Genomic DNA, 22,669 nt, shown 5'->3' on the forward strand with positions numbered 1-22,669 from the left:
TTATGGCTATGTTTATTTTTGTGTTTTTATGTGTATGTATGGGGGTGCGTGTATACATACATACATACATACATACATACATACAAATATGTGTGTGTGTGTGTATATCTGTATCTATGTATCTATCTATATCTATCTATCTATCTATCTATATATGTATGTATGTATGTATATCTATATGTATGTATGTATGTATATATATGTGTGTGTGTGTGTGTGTGTGTGTGTGTGTGTACACACGCACATATTTATATACATATACATATGTGTGTGTGTGTGTGTGTGTGTGTGTGTGTGTGTGTGTGTATACACTATAGGTCAAAAGTTTGGAACCACCCCCAGAATTAAAAAAAAACAAAACAAAACACACAAATCATGCTTGTAAATATTTTTGGTAGAGAAAGACACTTGTAGGCAGAAATGGAATATCCACGTTAAATTTTCAATAACAGTTTGACCAAAAAGAAAAGCACTTTTCTGTTTAAATTTTGCTTTCGTCAAAGTATCCTCCATTGGCTTTAATTACAGCAGAGCAATTTTTTGGCACTCTTTGCAAAAGTTTCTGAAAGTAGGAATTTGGCAACTGTTCCCATTCATTCTTCAAACATTCAAACAACTCTTTCTCAGTTCCAGAACACAAAGCTCTCACTCTTCTGTCATGTTCATCCCACGTTAGCACAATACGGGAAAGACCAGGAGACTGATGGCCATTTCATTACTTTCAAAACACCCTGCTTTTCTTTTGATTCAGTATAATTTTGGCATAATTTGGAAGCATGTTTAGGATCATTATCCTGTTATAAAATGATTTTTTCCCCCCAATAATTCCTCAATCCAAATGGTATTGCATGTCTCTGCAGAATGGAGTGAGATTGCTCTTTTCATATAATTTCTTTCTCTTGGTCTCCTGATCTCTCTCCTCCCAAACATCCCCACACCGTCATAGCTCCTCCTCCATGCTTCACTTTAGGCACAACACATCCCTCACTAGATCACTCTCCACTAACCTTGTGTACCAGTGCAGTCAGTGCAGAATAGTCATTGAAAAATAATGTCCAGAGCAGCTGTATAATTGGTTTATTTCACCATCCAATAAGTGAAACTAAGTGTGGACATTCCTTTTCTGCCTAGAAGTATTTTTCACTACAAAAAACTATACAAGCCTTAGTTTTGGGGTATTATTTATTTATTTATTTATTTATTTATTAAATCTGGGGGTGGCTCCACACATTTGGCCTGTAGTTGTTTATATGTATATATCAGAATCATTTCCCAAAGCTATGACTAATGAGGGTGTAATGGTCTTCTGCTGAAACTGAAAACTGTAGTTCAGTAGTGCTCAGTTCAGTGCATGGTATGTACATAGAGGACCGTGGTTTTTTTTTTGTTGTTGTTTTGTTTTTTTCCCCATTTATTTTTCCCTTGACTGCAGCTCTTCTAACTGAATACGTTTTTTATTTTTCTTTTCCTCTGTTTGTTTTTCTTTGAATGTGATGCTGCATTACCACGAATACATACTCTTCGTGTAGGAGAACATTCCACACAGCAAGAAGAACATTAATCATTAAATTAATTTGAAGCTGGTATGCCATTCCTTTTTCTTTTCATTTCTCACTGCAAGAACATATATGCACCCTGCTTATGATGTGTGATAACATTGTACAGTATTGAGATGACGATATGACTGGTGGTAAATAAACAACTGTTGAAGTGTGCATATTAGCTATACAGTTGCTGTGTCTTTCTGCTTTAATAGGTACACTGCAAACATAGACTCCAAACATTAGCCTATGTCCACTCAATAAAGAAATGAAATTATTTATTTCGTTTGACAGAGTATTCGGGCCACATTGAGGGAAAAGAAATCTGAAAAAAGTTGTAATTTTGGGCTTCATGTTATTTTAGAGAGGAAATACAGAAGAGCAGCCTGTCTCCTGTGTTAAAATGAGGAACGTGGAGCATCTTGTGAAGTTATACTTTTAGTATAGGTTTCACAAATAACGAAATACTTCATCTTTTTGGCACATCAGCACCACATTATCATAAGTATCAGGACTTTGAAAAAATTGTGCAAGAAACTGTGATTGTGCAACAGTGCAAGAGACAAACAGCAGTTGCCAGAAGCAGGCTCAAACTGCCATTGACTGTCTTCTCGCCTGTTTTGTTGGTTGCTGGTAATATAGTACATCATGGCCACAAAGAAAGGAAAATGTTCTTTTAGTAAAGAATGGGCAGCGACTTATTGCTGGGTTTTCTTACTTAACTTTTTTCCAATTAAGGAATAGCAAAAGTATTATTAGCCTGCTCGTCTCGGCATTTTATCGCTTCCGACTGATCTAACACTGCGAATGACTTAGGTTCACTGACAGCTTGAGAATCAGCCGTTGGTTAATCGGCCAGTGGTTATCTGAATGGCCAAGTAATTTTATGACTATGATGAGTTTGTTTTTTGATGAGATTCTTTCACATTGTACAGGTTACTTTCGTTTTCTTTTATTCTGTATTGTTGTGTACGAGGGAGGGAATGAAGTGGAATCAACTAGAGGTCAAAATGTAGGCTAGCTGATTATGAGCTGAAAGGCAGAGTACAAATGTCGCTTATTCAGTTAGATAGTTATAGTTATATCAAAGTTTTAGGTTACTTCTCAGTGTGGGTAACACGTCCCACGTAGTCCCACACAAACTTACTACTCATCCCACATTTGCTTTATTTGCATCTGGTCACCCTGCCCCAGGGTGATTACGTTGTGTGTTCTGTGACAACGAGGAAGTGGAGTGGTGTTGTTGTTGAAACAAACAAAGGGTGATCTTTTTAACTCTTCGAGAAAGAGCTCTATCCAACTTCTGGCTCTGATTTGATGTGTTTTTTTTTTTTTTTTTTTTCTCTTTTTTTCTTTTACACAAATACTGTCATATACTGAATACCCCGGTGAAACGTCCGGAAGGTATGACAGTATGAAAAAACTGATACTGCCCAAACCTTACTATATATATATATATATATATATATATATATATATATATATATATATATATATATATATATATATATATATGTGTGTGTGTGTGTGTGTGTGTGTACATATTTCAGTCACCATGGTGAAGAGCCTTAAATAACTTGCTCAGGTTTAATTTTCTTTCTCCTATTTTCTAAAAGACGAAAATTACATGGTGCTGAAGATTAGTTTTCTTTCAACCCCCTTTTATAAAGGGCTTTGTTGCTGTTTTGTGTTAAATTTGCTCTTTTCTGTTAAATTTGTACATGTTCAAATTAAGAAAAAAGAGAGACTTCAATGCTGAGCTGGTACAGTTTCCTTACAAGCCAAACCGTGATGCAAACTGAGCCATGGTTCAAAAAGCGACGTACGAACCGAACCGTGAATAAGGTACACCTCATTACTCCTATGCTGTTGTTACTAAGATTAATCGTTGCACCTCTGTTAACTGAAGATACAGACGTCCAGTAAATGGGACCTTCACTAAATATCAGATTGATAAGTCAACCCGTCAGACTATGTCCTTTGACTTTTGTTTTGTTTTTTTTTCCCCCCTGTGAGAACTACAACCAATCATATGCCTTTGGTGGTTTATTAGTCAGTTAGCAATCATAGAAAGATAGTGAGAGGTGTGGAGGTAAGAAGAAAAAGGTGCAATGTACTGGTATACAATGCTTCCTGAAAGATATGAGCATTTTTTGACCTGTTTCGTGCTTGTTGCCTCGTTCCGGTGAAGTGTGTATGCTACTGTTGAAGTTTCTGCTCAGAACAGTCCAGTTGACTACCTGGAATGACTAAACCACAGATGATTCTTTTGCCATGTTTTTGAATTGTACTGAGCCGAATCAGTCAATTTCACAATTTTGTCTTTTTTTTGTGTGTGTGTGTAGCACGCTCTTATCCAGATTGATCTGCATGAATTGCATTCATACAAAGGTTGAGAACAATTTTTACCTGTGGAGCACAAAACTTTCCCTTTAAAGAAGTGCCTGTGATATTTATTTATTTTCTTTTTTCTAAAGAGTATTAACCAGATTTAAAAGAAAAGAAGTAAGCAGTGGTTAGGGATAGTTCTGAGATGAGGAACAATCTGCAAAGATGAATTTTGAGACGCTGGTGATAAAGAATAGGGAGGGACTCAGGTGAACTTTTCATGTCCTTGGGAAGATCACTCCATCATTCTTGAGTGAAAGGTGAGAACTATCAAGTCATGGAGGAGCGAGTCCTGGAGATTGTCTCACTTCCTCTCTCTTCTCACTTCACAGTAGATCTTCTGGTTGTGTAGGGTCTCTTCTCAAAGGTCGTGTTTAACCTTCTGAACTTTTCTCACCTACCTTGACCCTGATCTAAGGGTTTGTTTTCTTAAAATGTAGAGGCATCACACACAGTTCCTGACCTACTGACTAGTTTATAATCAGCCGTGGTCTAAAGATTAGAGAACCGGGCTTGTGACCGGAGGGTTGCCGGTTCGATTCCCAGGACCATCATCCACGGCTGTGTGCCCTTGAGCAAGGCACTGAACCCCATTGCTCCCCGGGTGCAAGGAATGCTGCCCACTGCTCCTGCGTCTGGTGAGTGTGTTCACTACTGGTGGGTTAAATGCAGAGGACAAATTCACTGTTCACAGTGTGTGTGCACAATCACAGACATTTAAAAAATAAAAAAGATTAAAAAAAAATCTCTAGTCCATTTATACAGTATATTAACTGACCCACATGCCTCAAAATTAGGTGGGTAGGCAAGGGTAAGAGAGCTTAAAGACAATTTACGTCTAGGCAAATTATGTGCATTTCAACCCCCCCACCCTTTTTAAGTATAGGTACGCTGGTGACTGTTTGGTGGTTTATTAGTCAGTTAGCAATCATAGAAAGATAGTGAGGGAGAGAGAGGAGTGGAGGTAAAAAGAAAAAGGGGGAAAAAAACCCATGAGGCATTTATAAATTTTTGGAATCAATGGACATAGACGGAGTTGTTAAATGAATTGGACAACGAAGAGTAAGAAATCTTCTTTTTTACGACTCCCGCGTGACAGCTTTCACCATCTCGCATCCAATGCCCTTTTAAAGAAGTACAGGGAACCATTTTGCCTATTCTAATTTTAACAGTGGGGCTTTATGTCACAAATCCAATCAAAACAACCTCGGGGAGTCGCACAAATGCCTCTCTTCTCTACCTTCTCCTCCATTTTCAATCCATTTTCATAACCGCTGACGTCACGACACTGCTCAGCTGCGCGGCACACATGAGCAAAGCAGAACCATGCTGAATTTTCATTAGCTGGGGTACTGGAGTATGCCTCGTCCTTGTCTGTACACATTTTTTTTTTTTTTTGGAGAGTTGCTGTTTTTTTGGTGATATAAATAGCTGAAAATTGCCATGCTGGCAGCTCAGCCACGCCCTATGTTGGTTGGTTATCTGATGGTGTTGATTGTCATTTGTATGTTTAATGAGGTCTTGTCTAAAATCCTGTGGCTCTTGCCTTGGAGAAACAGTTGAAGTCACTGAACGACTGTATTAAACCCAGGCATCAGACGTCTGCTGATTGATGCGTTTGAGGTTTCTGGAACATTCCGAAAGTGTTAGGCCTATGGGTTGTCATGCCAAACGGCTGTGTCGGACAAAACACTTAAGAAAATAATCGTTTTTTTTTGTAATGGCATTTCACCCTGAAAACCGCACGAGGAGTTGCATGTGCTGTCCCCATGAGGATTTGAACTCTGTGTCATTTTGCTGCATTTCCGTTTATGTGTCTGTCATGCAGATGTTTTGGAAGTTTCTCACTAGATGTTTCCTTAACGCTTTGTATGTGCAGGAAGCAATGATATTCATAATGTACATATCTATGTCTGAAGCCTCTGTCACAGTGATGTGCCACTAACTCCAAACAACGGCTTGGATCTCATGATTATGTCTCGATGCTTCAGAATTTGGCTCACTTCTTCATTTCTCAAAATAATGAGTTAGTACATCAAAATTGCGGCATAATGCTTTAGAATTATGACTTAATATCTAGAGATGAAAAGTCTGTAACTCAAATCACAGCTGAATTTTTTAATGTTATGAGTGAGAGTGGGCGAATTATGTCTTAATTTCTCAGAATGACCGGTTTGGAAATAGAAATTAAAATGTGATCTCTCCCAACTCCTGTTGATTTAGAGCATCATGCACATGAAGTAGAGAGCACCTAGCCACAGTGTGTTTTTGTTGTAAATAAGTGATAGCCTTTGCTATATTGCACGATACCCTAGGTTCACCATACATCTAAAATCTAATGTTTCAGACCATACACAATGCAATTATAATACAATGTGATGTACTTGCGTATACCGTACACTAGGTTCAGTAGTTGCTATGGTGATATAAGCATAGTTTTGTAGCCCCACCCATTTCTTGTTTTGGTCAGAGTCCATGCATGGAGACACAGATTTGGAGGTCTTTGTGAAGAGGTCTCACCTTGTCCAGTTATGCATAACAAGGTTGATGAAACCACTGAGGCCCTGTGTTAGTGAATAGATTCATAGTGATAAGGCTTTTATGTCAGTGTTTTAGTGTTCATACTCATGTGAAAAGCTTGACTGAGAGATAGTAAGGTGAAACAGAACCCTCTTTTGGATAGCAGGGGCCGTCATGTGATAAATTCACATCTTTCCACCGAACCGTTGGACTGCAAACACAATCATGAAAAACATCACTCTTTAATTTCATTGTCTGTTGAATGTATTCAGTATGTCTAAAGTCACAGGCCTACTGATGTCACTTCTACTGGACGCAGTCATTCAGATACATGTGTCCTGAGCCTTGATGTTGACCACCATCATAAGTAAACATTCCCAGCATTAGTTCAGCATAATGTTATGGAAGAATGATGTTAGCTGTATAATGCTCCTAGGTGAAAAATGAAATCACTTTGACTGGATTTTGTAAGCTACACTGGTGAATGCGGTTCTCTGCTATGGATTGTTAATGGTGACCAGCAGTTGTCAAACTGACAATGGTTCTCACCTCCAGCACTGGGGACCTACAAGACATATTTTTGTTCTAGCTATGCTCTTGTCACACCTAATTAAAAACTTATTTACTAATTAATTGAGGTCTTTGCCTCTAGACCTGGTCACGCTGGTTCTTGGCATCAGGCAGAATGCACTGTTGGGTTCCAAGGACTAGGCTTTGAGAAATGCTGACTTTAAAAGAATTGGACCTGAGATTCTGACCTGGTCGTGTTCTCTCTCACTCTGTATGTGTCCTCAGCTCCATTAGCTCTGTAGAAGCCTAGGTGTGGCCATGAGCGCACAGGAGGTCCCCAACCCCAGCCAGGAACAGGCCGACGCTGCCCTCTCCCCGGAGCCTCCTTCTCCTTCGGCAGTGAAGACGGAACCGGGCACCGCCACTGCCGCCGCCGCCAGCAACGGCAAAGTCAGCGACGGTGGCACGCCGGCCGAGATCTGCGTCGTCATCGGGGGCTCCCGCAATTCCCAGACTCAAGGTTAGAAGCCTCTCTCTAGGAATTGGGGAAAGACCTTGCACTGTGTTAGTGTTTCTGATGGATTACATCAGATGAGTGGGTTTCTTCACTTTCAGGGAAGTGGTCACATGTATTGTCTGTGTTAGTTATTGAGTTTCCCTACGTGACAAAGTTTTGCCGCAGGATAAAATAAACCTTTGTCGTTTCTTAGCACAGGACGCATCACAAATTGGCATGACATGCCATAAAGCAGTGGCACAAGTGAGAGATTGTCATCAGCAAATCCTAGATGGATAGCTATTTGGATGTTAAATTTGTGATTTTTGTTTAGTTTTTGTTTATCATAACGAATGTCAACCTGTGATTCAGATACATTAAAACTAGGCTTTTTTTTTTTTTTTTTTTTTTTTTTTTTTTTTTTTGCATAGTGTGTTACCATGGCATCTGCCCATGGACTGATTGTGTATGTCTTCACCGCGTTATTTGGTTTGGTGTTCTTATATGTGGGCAAGTGATCTGGTCATTCATCTCCAAAGCATTCAAACAGGAAAACTCTGTGATATTGATACAACACTAACGATATTGAGCATTGATTTGGCGTTCTACCACATGGATGTGTTAGCTCATTTGTACAGGTTCGGTTTATGTCATGTTGTGATAGATCTTTTTTCAGGGAAACATTTTCTCTCAGATATCGATGGAACTTAAATCGTATATGAGATGTTTTAAGCAGAATATCGTCTCAGCGGCTCCGTTGCCTCATTTGTTGACTGTGTTATTGTTGGTGTTGTTGATATTTCCAAGTGCACTGTTATTGCCATAGGGTCCTATGTCTGTGGAATATGTGGGAAAAAATACAAATACTACAATTGCTTCCAGACGCACGTGCGGGCTCACCGAGGTAGAGTGAAAGGTTTGCTCCTTTATATCTTTCCTTCCTCACTGTACGCCATTCAAAACCACTGTATTACAATATTAGGATAATACTTCGTATATAAGCATTTTGAGTTTTAGCTTATTTTTTTTACACCCTGTTTGTCCATTGTCATCTTTTGTGCTGTATACTAGGGTGTGAATATTAATTTCTGATAGAGACAGTCCTCTGATATATGACATTGTTCTAATTTGTGACTTATCTTGAAAACCTTCAGACATTTATTCAAATACCTTTGCGTTTACGGTCAGGCTGCCTCTTTTTGTCTTCTGAGTTTCAGTTATGGTATCTCAGAACCTCAAAACATAAGTGAACATATTGTAGTTTGTGTGGACACTGCTTCCTTTTTTTTGGAAATCGTTGCATTTTGTGATTAGCAGTGAAATGGACTAAGTGTGCGTCTCACTAACTTAAGGCCTTTTCACAGAGTCAGAGGGAACTGTGTCTGGAGAGAGTGGATCCCAGGGAATAAACAGTGAGTTTTGTTCCTTATTTAAATGCTCAACACTTTTTCAGCTTTTTCTGAACACCTTTCTGTGAGATACTGTAACGCCTTTAACAGACCCGATATCGTTTTATGTAAAAGTGCCTCACTGACTGAGTCTCTGACGAGAAGGCGGGCTGTAAACTGTGAATTCATAGCACAGTTTATCCTTTAGTCTCTCAGAGGTGCTGTAGCTAACCAGTTGAACCACATATGATAACTTTTAAAAGTAAAATATGTCATTGTTAGAGTTTAAGAAGCATTTAATTTTTGTTGTTCAATTACATACACGTTCGTGCATAAATACAATATCAGTCTCACAGTTGTGTGAGCTAAATCGAAAAATGAATTATTCAGAATGCGCTTCAGTCGATGGCTAATGCCATTGCTAAAGCAAACTCAAGGACACTCGTTAAGTTCTTCATAACATCGAGTAACTTCTCTCTGGTGCCTCTGACTTTAAGCATTCTTGGAAAACAGAAAAATGTATGAAATCGGAGTCAGGCCATTCCAAAGCGTGGAATACAAAGTTCATATAATGGCAGAATATATAAAAATAAACCCATGTAATATGAAGTTTTTTAGTTTTTGCTGAGTAACTTCATGTAATGTGAAGCACATATTTAAAGAGAGTAAGCAAGTTAGCCAACCCAGGACCTGAACGCGGTTGTGTTTTCTTCCTGGGTCAGATTCTTTCCGCTATACCTGTGATATCTGTGGGAAGAAGTACAAGTACTACAGTTGTTTTCAGGAGCACAGGGATCTCCATGCCGTCGATGGTGAGTGGTAATCAGCTCCTCCTGCCATTGAACATGCTCTGCTTATGTAACCCACACTGCAGTGTCAGTTTAAACTTTAAACATTGCATCATCGTGGATTTTGGAAAAACACTGGAATGATGTTTATGATTAAAGGGATTAAACAGTCACTCAAACATCGCGCAACAATGAATGGGCTTTTAAAAGCATAAATAGATAATGTCAAATTATTATAATTACACCATAAAGTATAATTAATCTTCTATGTATGCGCAAATGTTTGTGTTAAATAATGTTTTAAATAATGTTCGTTAACAGGTTTTAGATCTAACTTTTGGTCAGTAAGAGGTGTGTATGTGTAAGTGTGGGAGTATGCATGCACATTCACGTACGTCCGTGTGTGTGTGTGTGTATGTGCGCTTGTGTGTGTAAGTATTGTTCAGGTAGAAAGTGCAGTGCATTGTAATCAGGTTTTTTTTTTGTTTTTGTAAGCACTAATTCTGTTAAATGGACCACGTCACTGACCCCAATTCTGCACCTCCTCGTCCTTATTTCCTCCCTCTCGCCAGATCCCTTTGAGCATGTTATACAAGTGGAGGACCAGAAAGAGGAGATCGAACCGTACCAGAAAATAGGACCAAGTAAGAACCTGATTGTAAATCTTGTTTCCCAAGCTAAATGTGTGTTTAGATGATGATTCATTTGAGAGGAACGGTTACTGGCACTTCAAGGGCCTGTGCTCCTCTCAAAGGCAGGGTTTCTTACACCTGAAGATATGTGGTGATTTTAGGCTCTTCGGCCAATTTTGTTACAGTCATGTCCAAGTAGGTAAATAGAAAAGTAGGAAAGATTGTGTGTGAAATAAAATGTGCCCTTCCTATAGAGAATTAGGTTGTATGTAACAAAAAAAGAGAAGCAGTGGCATTTTTTGTCCCCCCAAAGAAAGAATGTTTAAATTTTGTGTGCATCTGTATTGCCCTAGAAACTGGGAGCTACACGTGTGAATACTGTGGCAAACAGTACAAATACTTCAACCCTTACCAGGAACATGTGGCTCTACACACACCAATGAGTAAGTGATGGCTTAAATGTCTGAAACACATACAAATCTGGAGTCTTATAAAAACCTGTTCAGTGCACAGGTGATGGAGACCCCTGACCAGAGAGAATGTTCTAGTGCAGCTGCAAGTAAAACAACAACAGCAAACTCTGACTTCCACTGTCACAAAGTTCGGTTTCCACAAATGCTACCCTACGATCACCTTAGGTTACTGCATCATCTCCTGTGGATGATTGTGCATGACTGTTGATTGATTATTTATTGGCCCTTATGAAGGCCATCCACTGGTTAAGTACTCACTGGGTCAGGCATGGAGAGTTCCTGGGTTGGACTTTTACTCTGAAGTGACTTTCTTTCCTCTTATCTGTCATTTTGTGATTGTCCTGTTGTTTTAGCAATACTTAGGTGTTGTGTTAATGATGTTAAAGATAATTTTGCTTTTACAAAACCAGAGGAGGCTATAAACGCTTCCACCAGATACAGCTGCTGTGAAACTGAAATGAATTGGAAAAGTTGAAGTCAAGGTTTGATCTGGAAGACTTCAGGATGGACCGGTAGCCTGAAAATTGGTCAGATCATCAAAACTGAACCCCACCAATTCCTGCAAAGGACATTGCAAAAAAAGAAAAAGAAGAGAGAAGAAACTCCTCAGCTGATGTTTTTGAACACTTGTTACTAGGTCCATGGTACAGCAGGTCCACAGTGCAGCTTTCCATGCTCTGTGCATACCAGTGATCTGCTTGACAGTGTACAAAGGTATTTATCTCAAAGAGGAACCCAAGATGAACCAGTCGCTTTTGAGAACCAGGTGCTTTGGACTGTTTGAGCATAATCACAGATTGGAGAAACCATTTAATTAATTAATAAACACCTAATTTAAATTTTTTTCTTTAATATGTTTTTGGAATTGAAAAGCTCGAAAACCTGGAGCATATTTATATTTTGCTGCAAATTTTTTGGGCCAGTTTTTGGAAGGATTCCAGTTTGCTTAAAGGTAAGGGTCATTCTATACCAACTCATCAAGGCCCTCCAGCTCATGTCATGGATTTTCTAGAAATGTGAAACCCTCTAAGTTCACGGGACCTTGCGAAGCCCTAAACCCTTGGATGCTGTGCTATCACAAGTTACGACTAACTAGCAAGCCAGAAGGCTAAACAATTGGATTGAGGAATGGCTACTAACTTTAGCTGGTATAAGACAACTATCTTGCAAAGCAAACTATGCCTGTATTTCTCTAACTGCATTTCATTTTCACATGTTTGAAAAAGGGATCGATGCTCTAGTATGCAACAAACCAAGCCATTACAAGCTGTGACTTGCAAATTTCCTGAATCCAATGAAAAACAGGCTCAGTAGGTGTCACACAGAGATAGAAAACCTTGAAGTCAACATAGTGCAAATATCTACCTATGTAATAGTACAGCCAGTGAAAAGGTACAAAAATTAGCTATTTTCAAAAAATTATTAAATGATGGAGTAATATAACATCTTTACATTTTTTATATGTCTGCAATGAATATCAACACTTTCCTATTAAAAAGGTTTCAAGGAAATTAAAGTATTCCTTCTTGGGAAAATATAGTCAAAATATCTTTGAGTGGGTTTTTCCAGCTCCAAAGCTATATTTAGCAGGATCTGTGGCACTCAATTTTTTATGCAGGACCAAATAACTTCTAGATGTGATAAAACTATATTAATGCTACACAGAATCAAAAGTTGGTTGCAAGAAAGTGAAAACTAGAGGAGATATTAATTTTTGAAAATGAAAGATTCTTTCTACAGGTAATGTATTTTTATTAATTTGCTTACTGGCATTCAGCAGCAACTATTTACATGAATACATGTTGCAAATTATCCGTGGGGTTTCTTGGGTGTTCAGTGCAAATTTCAACCCAATCCAGTGAAAAATAAGCAATTGGTGAGGCTTACAAAGAATGGCAAAAATGATGAAATTTAGCTCAGAGGGCCAAACTTCAAAAATTCATAACTAAAAAAGTATTTGGAGTAGAGCTTTGGGATTTTGCATGGTCCCATGAATTTGATAGAAGTTTTCACATGAATTTGTTTCAAGAAAATCCATGACATGAGCGGAAGGACCTAGGTGAGTTGGTATAGAATGACCCGTGACCTCTTGAGAGTCATAGGTAGAAAATTTGATTAAAACTGTTCTGATAACTGTTATGGACACTCTCTCAAACTCCTGCCTATCAGGGCACATTGGACATGAATTGTGTTTTCCTTAGGTAGCGAATTTCTATCAGCCATGAACTGCATTGAACCCAGATACAGACACACTCTTTTTCTCTTGGTCTCTTTTTGATCTGTGTGTTCATATAGGGCTTGCTCTGCTTTAGCGGAAATCTCTGTGCTTGCGTCTGACATTGAGTGCTATTTTAAGGGTGGCACAGTCATAGAAATAGGTCAGAGAGTTTAAAGGAGCTAAAAGATTTCTTTACAAATTTCAATGAATTCATCTAAATTTTGATAATTGCTTCAAAAATACTAGATTTCTTTTCTTTGCTTTTCTTTCCTTTTTTAGTGTAGACAAGCCTCTTTTCTCTAAGGAGGGAATTACAGTACCATTGTCTTTCGTTTTCCTTTTCCCTGCTTCTTAGCTGTTTGTCAATATCGACACTCTTCCTACAGCTCAGATTTTGTGATTGCAGACATGGTTGCAGGTACAGATGTTTGTTTGCTATCAAGCCTCTGGTGGTTTTTAAAATCAATATGAGACATGGAGGGAATTTTTGTTTTTTTATTGACAAAATCACCTTGTCACTACTTTTCCCCCTCTTCCATCAGACATAATGTATGCACTGTGTGACAGATCAATATATATATATATATATAATCTTCTCTTCCACTCCTTATTTATGGCTTTACAGAAAGCTCCTTTGGTCCAAAAATGGAGAGCAAAATTCAGACGGGCCTTGCAGATGCCAACAACTCTCAAAACTCAAGTGGTGAGTCATTCCAACCACTAAACTCCAGCTTTGTAGATAACAGACACTCAGTCTAGAAGACAGACATTGCCAGAGTTCACTCTGGCAATCAGTGCATATGAATCTCTCCCTGAGTTACATGAGAGAGTTGACTGACATCATAAATTGATACCTGCAATTCTTTTTTGTTTTTATCTGCTCTTTGTGACTAAGCTGTTGAATCTATGGAACAAGTGAAAGGGTGATGTAATGATCGCAGTTACTTGGCCTGAATAGACCATTCATGCACTAAGGCCAAAACAGTCATCGGCCTTTTGAGCATTTATGAAAAAGTTTCAGAAATTTTGCTGACAAGTCAAGCTGAATGATGACAAGGTGTAGAATAATGTTTATTACGACGCTGCAGGTTTGATGCGGTCGTTGCCTGTGGCAAACTATAATTACCAGTTATAATTCATGTTGTTTCGCAGGTTTAATTTGATTTTGTTTTTCTTTTTACTCCTTGTGAACTGCTTGTCCCACAGGTACTACTAGTCCGCGGGTGCCTGGATCCTTTCCTTCATCTCAAAGTGAGTTAGAATTTGTTAAAGAATAACCACACATTCTAAACATTCATATATGTTCATTTTGTCTTTTTGTTTTCCATTGTTGTCTTTGTTTTTCACATATCAATAAAGCTCCACAGACACTGTGCAATTACAGTATGAAATATATGTAACACAGTACTTTTATTTATTTTTTTTAGCCCCATTCAAACAGCATTTGCTCTTGGAAATACCCCACAGTGCACAATAACTGTTGAAAGGGAAACATATAGGAAATGAGTACATGTGCAGTTAATCAAGGAATTGAAAATGAATTCAGAAGCATAATTTTAAAAGAAAGATAATTTATAAATAAATAAAATTAATAATTTAAAAAATGAAACAAAGTAAATAAATGTTACATAAAATCAAATAACTAATATACATGCGCCATCGTAAATCTAATGTAAGTGAATGTTTGCTGGAGATACTCAGAGTGGTCTGACTGATTTCTGAAGGAAAGGAATTGCTGTAATTGCCACAATTTTGTTACATTAAAAACATAAAATACTTCTTTTTGTGTGTGTTAGAAGCCAGACCGCGCCACAGTTTCAAAGTCATTGATTAGCCGTATACCATTATTTAAAGTGCTCCGTTGTTAAAGCTAAAACACTGACACACTGAGTAACACAGCAATTTCATGGTGTGTAGTGAGAATCGGTGTAGATTGTTTGTTTGTTCATTCATTCATTCAACTAAAATCTGGCTTGCATTTGGAACCAATGATAATCGGAAATTGAACCATGGTTCCTTGCTATAGTCTTATTCCATGAAGTCATATGACTATTTTTTTGGAAGTTTTTCCTCCAAAACAAAATGCCAATCTTCATCTGAACTTCATTTAGTTCAACCCTTGATAGTTTTCCAAATCTTTATTTTCCACTCCTCATATTCCAATGGAAATCATCACATTTTTCAGTGCAGAGGGGAGAACTAGTGACGCAAATTGCAGTCGTGTTCCGGAGGAAAATTTGATTTTGCTCCACAAGAAAGCTGGAATCGAGATGATGTTGAAAAAAAAAAAGAAAGAAAGGCATGCAGTTAATAAAAATGAAAATGTTCAAAAGCACACACAGTGCATACAAGAGCATTACTTCCCTGACTATGGACCGAATGTCTGAGTGGTCAAAGCCATTACCTTAATCCACTCAAAAATTTAAACCATGAAGCGAAGATTGCTGTCCATCAGTGCCCCACAAGGAATCTGGCTTGTTCAAGTTGGTACGAAAGAACTGTCAGAAACTGACAGAATGAGCCACATTGTAGATTTGCTGGATTCCAAAGACACTGCAAAATGTTTCCTGCTGCCAAGGATGCATCCCTCAACTGTTAACACAGTATACATTTGTCCAAAATCCCCTTTTGTAGGTGTTTTTTTTTTTTTTTTTTTAATTGAATTGTTTTTTAAGGTGACTGCTCTTCTTAAAGATGTGGATTATGAAATACATGAACATCTAAAATGTTTTCACATCCTTTGAAAATGCTTAAGGCGAAGTGGTTTGGATTTTCCAGAAAGTTTGGCAGTGTCTCACACCATTAATTATCTTGATTTATTTTCATTTTCATGAGCCGTTTCATGACTTTAGGCGCTTTTCGCACTGAACAGTTCTAGGGTCTAATTCGATAGGAACTACCCCCTGTGGAGCTTCCCCTAGAACTACATTCGTTCTAGGGCCTTTTTTCTGTTTGCTTTCGCACCACCAGTAGGAACGCTGAAGTGACGTAAGCCGGCCGACGGTATAGCAGCTAAGAGCTGTTGTTTACGACTAACCAGGATAGCTGCACATTTTGAAGTACAAATTTAATGACTTTTAAGACCTTTTAAATACCTCCAAAAGGAAAAAAAGAACCATTACTGCGGCAAAAGAAATCGACAAACTAGACTACAGTATACACAATGAGTTTTATTGAATTTGAATGACAGAAATATTGATTGCACATTAGATAATAACTGCCTTCTCATTAACGAAAATAAAACTGTATGGCGATAGACCCAGTCCAATGGAAAAAATAATTTCCCAATGCATTTATGCATTTACCACCGCAGTAGCAGTGAATGACTTGATGGGCATAGTACTTTTCAGGTGCTAGCATAGCGCTTGTGCCTGACCCTTGCTCGCGGCATCGTGTTTTTTTTTTTTTTTCCTTTTCCCCGCCGCAGCCCTAAAATCGTAAGCTGGATAAACACATTCTTATTTTAGGTTAAAATGCGGATCACAGCCACACAAGCGGACACACAAGCACCTACCGAAGCGGAGTGTACGCTACCTCTTCAATGTACAAATATACATTGGACGTTGCAAAATGGTCATTGTTGGGGGATATAAAATACCGATAAAATAAAACATAAAAACTACGTCCCCCCTCCTACTATTCCAGACATTTTGAGACATGAATATCAAAAGCTAAATGAAATACGTTCTAAGACTTTATATTTTGCACGGATCTTTAAAAATGGCGGTTGCAGTCATCGTATACCTGCGTCTGGACCAATGGCTGTACACCTACGTCACAAGGTTCCTATTGCGCTGCGAAAGTACCTACCCTGAAGTAGGAGCTAAAAAAGCCCCTCAAAACAGCGTTCTAAGAACTATGATCATTCTAAGTTCCTGCGGTGCGAACACGCGAAAAAGGGGGTACTTTCTCCAACAGTTCTAAGAACTATGGAAAAGTTCCTCTGGTGCGAAAGCGCCTTTTTACATCACATTCGTTTACTGCTTATGGATTATACATTAATTAACATAGCTGTTGTGTGGAAGCCACTGTGCTTCAGATAGATTTGGTGTGTTGTTTGAATTAGAAATGAAAATATGTGAATAGCTTTGCAGACATGCACTTGCATGGCTGAGACAATAAACAGCCTCTGAAACTAGATCAGTACAAACTGAGTAAGAATTGTGATTTAACACCTTCATATTTGCGATTTAAGATATTGTGATTAAAAAACTGTTATTTAATATCATTATTATTTTTTAAACTGGTGATTAAACAGACTCCCATACAATGCAGTTACATTTCTGTTGTGTTCTGTTGGTTATGAATGTATAACTGGGTGTTACTGATGATCTTAGGTTGTAAAATGGAAGTGTGAGGGAGGCAGCTTATTAGATTTCAGATCATTTAGAGAAGGTTTCTGCAGTGGTTTTTAGAATGGCCGCACAAGGAATTACATGCAAGTCAAACGCATTGTAGCAGCTGATGGTGAGATGAACTGAAGTGTTAAAGTGCTTTAGTTTTTTTGGGTGGTGTGTTTGTACCTCTCAGGCCAGAGAAAACACTTTTCCATCATATAGCCGTGACTTTTTTTTAATCTTTTCTGCGTTTTAAATTAATTTAAACCCAAAATTGATGCAATACTGCCATCTACCACGATGAAATATACATTTTTCTGAAAATCGACAGCTATTAAGGAATTTATTCACATCTACATGCAGCAACATGCACCTTGAATGACTAATGATCCGCAACTAAAAGCTTATGAGAAATACTATGTTTATGGCCCTTCCCACAAGTCCCACTGTATTGACTCTGTACTACAGAATGACCCATTGCAGTATGTGTGTTATTGGTTGGGTTACTGGTGCTCCTTCTAGCTATTATGTAACACTATGGTGGCTGTCCTCTTAAAGAGAACATGGCCCTTATGTTCTAGAGGCCTACACGTGTGGAGCCTGTGGTATCCAGTTCCAGTTCTACAACAACCTTCTGGAGCACATGCAGTCCCACGCTGGTGAGTGACAGACGCATAGATTCAAAAACTACTGGATTGGGTGTGTACACAGATTTGTGTAAATGGATACATACACAGTTTGACTTCTGACATAGAAGTAGATGCGCATGTAAATGCCACACACAGATTTAAAGAATGGACTTACACAAAAGCCATGTTTGCAGAGGACTAGTCTTAGAGAACAATGTATTATTGGGTCTTCCGTCACTATGTCTGGAATTATAAATTATTCTTATGAGAATTGCAGTCATCCCTCACTAAAATGACAGTTTCACAGTGACTGTAACGTGCTGTTACATGACACATTCAGAGCAAATTTTTGAGAGCGTTCCTGTGTTTCTTTGTCCCCCGTCTCTAACCGTATATTCAAAACATGAGCATAAACAGAGCATTACATCACTGTGGTAAATGTGCAGTGCATTCATTGCAGAATTTTTGGGCCAGCCTTTATGCTGACTTCAGTTCCCATAATTATCTGGTCATGTCACATTATTGGCTGTCAGAGCTGCCCATCATCTAACCTAAGTGCTACCAGGGTTACCATTTAACAGCTGCATCTCAGTTTCACTCCCAATTTCCTCTCAATGCTGTTCGAGCTCTCTTGACAGAAAAGGGTGAACGTTTGTGGAGGATTCATCAACATTTCTTGAATGTTCTAAAATTTTGGATTGATCATAGTTTCTTTCTTTCTTTTTTTTTTTTAACCATTTATTTGCCTTAGTTACTTTTTCCACGCTTTTTTCACCATTTTCCATTTCACCAGAGTACCTTTGTTGGCTCAAGTGTACCCAAAGTTCTCAAAGGTTTTTTTTTTTTTTTTTTTTTGTCAGCGGATAATGAGAATCACGGCAAAGTGGAGTCTCCCAAGCCATGCCAAGCTCCTTCCACACAGGACCAGGTGTGGAAGTCGCCTCAGGCTGCACAGAGGAACCACACATCCTACCGTAAGCTTGCACAAACACTACCCTGTAGTGGGACCACCTGCAGGGGATATGTTTACTGATGATGCTTAGGCCCTGACTACCAGTGCAAAATTAGTCTCATCCCTATGAACAGAACAGCTTGCCACACAAGTCAAAGTAGAGTACCATTTAAACTTTGCCTCACTCAAGGTCTCATTCACTTTTCTCCTCCCTCTCTCTCTCTCTCTCTCTGATCACAGAGAATAGATTACTGCCAGAGAAGGAGCGGCAGCAGGTAGCAGAGCGTCTGTTGCGGCTCATGTGCACAGACCTGGGTCTACTGAGTGTGCTCAGTAGCAAGGACTTCCTCAAGCTGGCCCAGACCTTGGTCGATACAGGGGCGCGACATGGCGCTTACTCCATCCGTGACGCCCTTGGAGATATGACTTCCCTCGCCCTTAAACAGCTCCCCCGCATGTATAACCAAGTCAAGGTTAAGGTCACCTGCGCTCTGGGCTCTAACTCCTCACTGGGTATTGCCGTTACCTGCCACTCACAGATGGCTGGACCCGACTCCTTCTACGTGCTGACAGCTTATCAAGTGGAAGGTGTTCGCGTCCGACGTTACGTCCTGGGTTTCCGGGAAGCATCGTTAAGGGAGGGCCCAGAGCAGGTTCATCACTGGGTTCAGAATGTCCTCTCAGAGTTTGTCATGTCGGAGATCCGTACGGTGTATGTGACGGAGCCGCGTATATCTCCATCCTTGGCTTTTTGCGCCCGTTCAGGCCTGTGCTTGCGTTGTGCTGGCTGCTCTCTGGCCGCCACCGTGCAGGCGGTCCTGGGTCGTCGTAGCCTGCAGTCCCGTGGACTTCACGAGCTGGGCGAGCTGCTTGCCACGTGTCGTGACATCGCTGGAACGACAAGCCTGGGTCGGGGGGGGGACAAAACAGGGGAAGACGCACCGACACCTCTGTGCTGGGACACAACAGCGGAAGCGTTGCTGAGGGTCCATGAGAACTTTGAAGCCATCTGTGAAGCTTACGGGCGGAGCAAGAGCACGGCTCCTCTGCTACAGGGTCTCAACAAGCACTTACTGGGCACATTGGCTTGCCTACTGGCACCGCTAAGGCAAGCAGCCCAGGAGTTAGGCGCCGACCGCTGGCCAACGCTGCAGCACGTCTTACCCGTCTATCTTCGTCTCGAGAAACTCTTTACTTCCAAAGCCGGCGAGGCTGGAGCTGGGAGCAAGCTATGTCACTACTTCCTGGAGGCTCTGAAGGAGAACTTCAAAGTGGAGCGCGTTCACCAAGTAGCCATGATCCTGGACCCGCAGCTCAAGCTCCGACCTGTGCCAGCATACCAGCACGAAGAGATCATTGCTCGTGCCTGCGAGATGGCCGCCAGCATGAAAGAGCCAGGCGGTTGTGGGCAGGGGGGTGGGTCTGGTGGAGATGACAGAGATCGGGATGGAGATGGACCACTGGGTGCCAAGAGAGTGCGTCTAGACGGAGCCGCTGACAGGCCGTCTTGCGGATTGGAGGAGCCGCAGGTGCGAAAGGAGCTGTTCCAGTACCTCGGGGAACCTCTGTTCCATGCCTCGGCCGACTTGTTCCAGTACTGGAGCTCGGTGATGGACAAATACCCAAAGCTGGCACGCCTGGCTCTGTGGTTGCTGGCAGTGCCAGCCGTGGGTGTTCATAGTGAGTGCACAAGCATCTGTGAGCAGTCCCTGGCCATGAGGAGAAAGAGACAGGTCACTGCGGAGGAAATGAACAAACTGGTCTTCCTCAAGTCTAATATGGCGTAAGGGGAAACCACACTTCTTTTAAAGGCTGTCAGCATAGATTATTCCATATGGATCTGAAATACAGTGGTTCAGACACACTGGCCACTGGTGTAGGATCAGCTCTCGGCCTTTTAACTTGAACTCTGAATGGTGATTTTTGGAGTCAGGACACCTGATCCTAAATCAGTATTTACTGATGAGGCGGAGCAACTGTGAAGTGGTATTTTCATTGGATGTGTCCAGGACACATCTTTGACGGAGGATTGACCTTTGTTACACACCTCAACTTACAACCTCGTGTTAGAAGACATCTAGACGAAAACATTTAACTATAGGTTTGAAATTCTACTAGAGGATGCTGAAAATCTGAATGTGGGAGTTTTTTCCTCAAGAAAGATGCCACAGATGAAATATTTCACCTAAACCAAATGATGTTTGTGTACATTACATTAATTTATTCAAATTTTATTCCCCCCCCTCGTGAGAAATAAGGTGGTGTTATTTTCGGATTAGTCGAGAGCGATGACTGTTCCGACTTGCTAATTTTGCTTGTGCTTGTCGAAATACTTGAGGTGATCACTCACACCGTGTGAACGAGTGAGTGGTCTGTTGCTTGTCTCTTAATGTTTCGTATAAACGAGATGAAGTTCATTCTTTCCTTTTTTTTTTTTTTTTTTTAAGATATTTAATGTTTGACATCTGCTTTTTTCCATCCATTACCTTATCTCACATTCATGTACACACTTCATTGACTGCTTCAACAACAACATTTTTTTAAGCATTCCACTCTATTTTTCCCTCTTAGCAACCTGAAAAGTTATGAATAGGCAGGTTCTAACAGAATTCTTTCAAGTGTTCATTTAAGTGACCATGCACTCTCAGTTAGATAATGGTTCATGAGTCTTTGGGTGTCTGGTTTGATTCTTTAATTGTTCCTTGCAATAATCTACACATCGCAATGAATGTGCGTTATGGAGATGAGCCAGTCAAGAGAAGCACTGCGGGTAAAACCTCCCTTCCTCAGAAGATGTCCTTGCATTTGAGCCACTAGTTACAGCTTCTGGCTCACCTGCTGTGGCGTCTTACTCCTTACCCTGGGGCTGGCGGTTCGAATCCGGCTCGGGGGAAATCTCTTGTATGCGCGTTAACATTAGGGAAATTAGTTTGTATACGTGTAATGCAGCACAATATTGTTTGGGCTGCCTAATATCCAGTGTTGAGTGTAGCTCAACAGTTATTTTTACTGTGAGCTATGATGCTGTTTTAAGGTCTATACCTCATTCACTGAAATATCCTCAATAGCAATTAGTAAGCTGTTTTCATTGATTATCTGTCTGTTGTCATCCACGTTTTTTTTGTTTTTTTTTTTTCCTCACTGTAACCAACAAGTAGCTGTTGAAAGAAAGGCAACACCAACATAAAGTGTATCAGGCTACTGCAATTTGACAAAACAGTTGAACACTGTTGTGCAGGTCTTGCAGGTGTCTTGTAATCTGTTGGAAGGATGAGACACCATTCTTCAACTTCAAAATTTCACCAACAGCCGATGATGTTTGTTGATGTCAGTGGAAAACACTGTCTTAGGCAGTGCCCCAAAATCTCCCATAAATGCACAGTTGTGTTGAGAGCTGGTGAAAGAGACATCCGTGGATTATGGTGTTCACCTTCTCATGCTTATCAAACCAGTGGAAACTTGTGCTCTGTTGTTGGAGGTGTTGTCATGCTCGAAGAGACAACTCCCATTGGGATAGAAGTTGTTTTCCCATAGGTCTGAAGTGATGACTCAGTATAGCTTTGCATTTATCGGCATGCACGTTGCTTTATAAAGGGTAGGACATACATATGCCATGCCAAGAAAAGGCACAGCACATCATAGGAAAGCTGTCAGAAGCCTTCAGAAACATACCCTCAGGCTTGAAGGTTTCTTTTGGCATGTATCACACATGCCCTGCTCTGTTTGAAACGCCCATGTAACACAGGGTGAGAGATGACTCACCTCACCATAATTTTTTTTTTCTTTTTTTTTTTTTT

The 22,669-nt window shown here is 40.0% G+C and overlaps 1 protein-coding gene across 1 annotated transcript; it reads left to right on the forward strand.

Moving 5' to 3' along the window:
* The first annotated feature begins 7,277 nt into the window (after positions 1 to 7,277).
* znf618 (zinc finger protein 618) lies at positions 7,278 to 20,897 on the forward strand. The gene is made up of 11 exons (XM_030785296.1): positions 7,278 to 7,479; positions 8,282 to 8,359; positions 8,820 to 8,867; positions 9,566 to 9,655; positions 10,204 to 10,275; positions 10,617 to 10,706; positions 13,580 to 13,657; positions 14,161 to 14,205; positions 17,873 to 17,950; positions 18,781 to 18,894; positions 19,113 to 20,897. Exons 1-11 carry the CDS (start codon positions 7,278 to 7,280, stop codon positions 20,657 to 20,659), a joined length of 2,442 nt encoding a protein of 813 aa, XP_030641156.1. The 3' UTR covers positions 20,660 to 20,897.
* Positions 20,898 to 22,669: the final 1,772 nt, after the last annotated feature.

The sequence above is a fragment of the Chanos chanos genome, chromosome 9 (genome assembly GCF_902362185.1).
Source record: "Chanos chanos chromosome 9, fChaCha1.1, whole genome shotgun sequence".
NCBI lineage: Eukaryota > Metazoa > Chordata > Actinopteri > Gonorynchiformes > Chanidae > Chanos > Chanos chanos.